General features: G+C 42.5%; 1 protein-coding gene across 1 annotated transcript in view; it reads left to right on the top strand.

Annotated features, from left to right (window-relative positions):
- The window catches only part of MYO16 (myosin XVI), a 524,958-nt gene that overhangs the window by 276,600 nt on the left and 245,059 nt on the right, over nucleotides 1–3,299 (top strand). The window contains exon 16 of the mRNA XM_023752474.1: nucleotides 26–161. Coding sequence (XP_023608242.1) covers nucleotides 26–161 — 136 coding nt within the window. The remainder of the gene's footprint in view (nucleotides 1–25; nucleotides 162–3,299) is intronic.

The following is a 3,299-nucleotide window of genomic DNA, read 5'->3' as shown; positions in this document are numbered from 1 at the left end:
AGCTGAAGAATGTATGGAGTCCCAGGATGTGATGATGTGGGCCCTGGCAAGCTGTGCTGGGGAGTTCACGAAAGGAGCAAGGCTTTGATTGGGGAAGTGAGCTCACTAAATTTCCATTCTGAGGAGAGAACTTTGACTGCAATGCGGAAAATGGATTGGAGGTAAGCAGGACTGGGTACCTGGAGACACAGGCTCCTCCAGTGTGTGGAGGATTTGAAAGGAGGGAAATGGAGCCTGGTACAGCCCCAGGGCATAAGGTGAGCTAAACTTATCTCTAGATGCTGGAGGTGGTGGAATATGGAAAGGGAGGCACACCTCTTAAATTCCCAGTGAATGTAGAATCAACCCCCTTAGGCAAATTTCCACAGGGTATTGGAGGAGAAATAAGTTTGGACCTTATAAATATCCTAACAGTGAAACTGAAAGGAGAGAGAAACATGGTAGATACTAGCATTAAATCATTTGAGAGGATATTAAAATTCCCTTTTATGCCTACCAAATCGAAAGAACTTGCTTGACATATTTGTGGGTTGCAATCAACATGGTATTTTTCACAGGGATAGCAGTACATAATCATTTTTTAAAAATATGTTTATTGATTTCAGAGAGGAAGGGAGAGGGAGAGAGAGATAAACATCAACGATGAGAGAAAATCATTGATCAGCTGCCTCCTGCATACCCCCTACTGGGGACTGAGCCTGCAAACTGGGCATGTGCCCTGACTGGGAATCTAACTGTGACCTCGTGGTTCATAGGTCGATGCTCAACCCCTGAGCCATACCAGCCCGGCAGTACATAATCATTTGATGCAAGTTCATTGGTGGGTCCCAGAAGAACTCAGGAAACAATGCATATATCAGTAGTAACTCAGTAAATGCTCCTGTGTTCAATGGCCTATTCTGTAATATTTACATATTACAGCAGCTTCCTTGCCCGTGCCAACCTCAGTCAGTATTTAAGACACAGGGTTATGTTTATCCTTCATGATAGTGTTACAGACGTGACCTTTCACAACACCTTACACCATGCTTTTTCATCACCGTTTCCCCTGAGGGGGATGTTAGCACCTGTTCAAGCTTGGCTGACCCATATGTATACGTGCATATATGCTGCCCATCCCCATCCACAGAGCAGGAGCAAGCCTGAGACTGACCGGGGGTGAATTACAGAAAGCTCCTCCTCCACCACCCCTCACTGCTGCAGCCCTGGGCCTTGGCTTGTTAGAAACAAGCTCATGAAAGCCAGACCAAGCCACACATCCTGAGCAGAACCTTTTCCCCTTCGCACTCTCAGTTCTCTGTGAGAAGGAAAAGGTGCTTCTTCCGGTGGCAGCAGGGGCCCAAGCCCGACACAGGCTTGAGGACTGGATGCAGGCAGGAGTGTGGGCCCCTCCACACTTGTCCGAGGTCCTTGGTGCAGGACACAGCTACTCCGTTCCTGTGTCTCCACCCCTAGCTCTCTGAATGACACATGGTCAGGAAAGAAGTTAGTTAACCATAACCACTCACTATTTGAAAGATGGTAAGAGTTTAATTTGTTCCACCAGATGTTTTGACGAAATATACTGACTGATTAGAAAAATATGGACAAACTATTCTGGGAATGTCACAAGACCCAAAGTCTCTCCGAATGCGTAATTTATTAAATGGATTCTGTTCTTTTCCTGAATTTATTAAACGATTCTGTGCTTTTCCTGAAGACCACTGGCAGGGTTTCCTCTTTCCAAACAAAACAGTTTGCAGCTAACATATTAACATTCTCATTGGTGGAGACTTGTGTATCTGAAACTATGTTAATAACAATCTTAATCATATTCTGTTGGGAGGGGGGAGGATTTAGAGTTTGTTAATACTTTCCAGGTAGTTTCAGGACAATAAAGAACAGAATTTCCGTTTGAGGAGTAAGGTGGGGATGGGAGGGCAAGAAGCAGCACTTCACCATCGTCATTAGTAAACCGTAAACAGGGTTCTCTTTCTTGTTGCCAACTGTTTGATTTTTGCCTTACCTGGTTTCTGTTTACATATTAAATGTCCCCAAGTCAAGGCAGCTTTGCCACAAGAGAGAAGACCTTGTTCTTTTGTATTTATGCTTCTGATAAAACACTGAGCAAAACATCCTGTTTATAGTCTATGAGCCTCTGACTTGGTAAACGGGCCACCCTCGTGCTTTTAAGGACATTGTATATCTTTTCTTTACATGTGAGTCTTTATTCCCGTGTGTGTGCCTTGGGCACATGCAGGCGCACAAGCAGTCCTTTCCTGCCTCTGAGTGGGGGTGCCTGGTGAACCTGGGCAGGGCAGCTGTTTTTTTGTTTGTTCTCTTAGTTGGTTTTCTTTTTTCTTTTCTTTTCTTTTCTTTTCTTTTTTTTCTTTTCTTTTCTTTTCTTTTCTCTTCTCTTCTCTTCTCTTCTCTTCTCTTCTCTTCTCTTCTCTTCTCTTTTCTTTTCTTTTCTTTTCTTTCTCTCCCTTTCTTCCTTTCTTCTTTCTTTATAGTTGACATATAACATAGTGCAAGTTTAAGGTGTAAACATGTTGGTTTGATACATTTATATACTGCAGCGGTTCTCAACCTGTGGGTCGCGACCCCTTTGGCTGTCCAATGACCCTTTCACAGGGGTCGCCTAAGACCATCCTGCATATCAGATATTTACGTTACGATTCATAACAGTAGCAACATTACAGTTATGAAGTAGCAACGAAAATAATTTTATGGTTGGGTCACAACATGAGGAACTCTATTTAAAGGGCCAGAAGGTTGAGAACCACTGATATACTGCAATAATTGTCACCTAATTATTATTTCTTTTTCGCTGTGAGAATGATTATAATCTAGTCACCTAGCAACTTTGAAGTTTATAGTCCAGTATTGTTGACTGAAATCACTACTCTATGTGCTAGATCTCCAGAACTTACTCATCTGCTGGATGCCAGTTTGCCGTGTGAATACAACACTGTGAGACAGCAGGCAGGAGCACCAGGGGCGTCACGGGGCCTTGAAATTCCAAGTTAGAGTTTTTGCAAATGGCCATTGTTTGTATTTGATATTCAGATCATGCTACCTTGAGTTCCCAGTCTTTATGTAGGAGTGGCACCATAGGCTAGGCAGTGATGGCTTACCTTTTGAGCTCAGCATGTCAGCATTTTGAAAAACCCTAACTTAACTCTGGTGCCGTGTCACATATAGAAATTTTTTGATATTTGCAACCATAGTAAAACAAAGACTTATATTTTTGATATTTATTTTTTATATATTTAAATGCCATTTAACAAAGAAAAATCAACCAAAAAAATGATTTTGCG

This window comes from Myotis lucifugus, unplaced genomic scaffold (assembly GCF_000147115.1).
Source record: "Myotis lucifugus unplaced genomic scaffold, Myoluc2.0 scaffold_33, whole genome shotgun sequence".
Lineage (NCBI taxonomy): Eukaryota > Metazoa > Chordata > Mammalia > Chiroptera > Vespertilionidae > Myotis > Myotis lucifugus.
The sequence above is the reverse complement of the archived record's forward strand: the minus strand, read 5'-3'. Positions and strand labels throughout refer to the sequence as shown.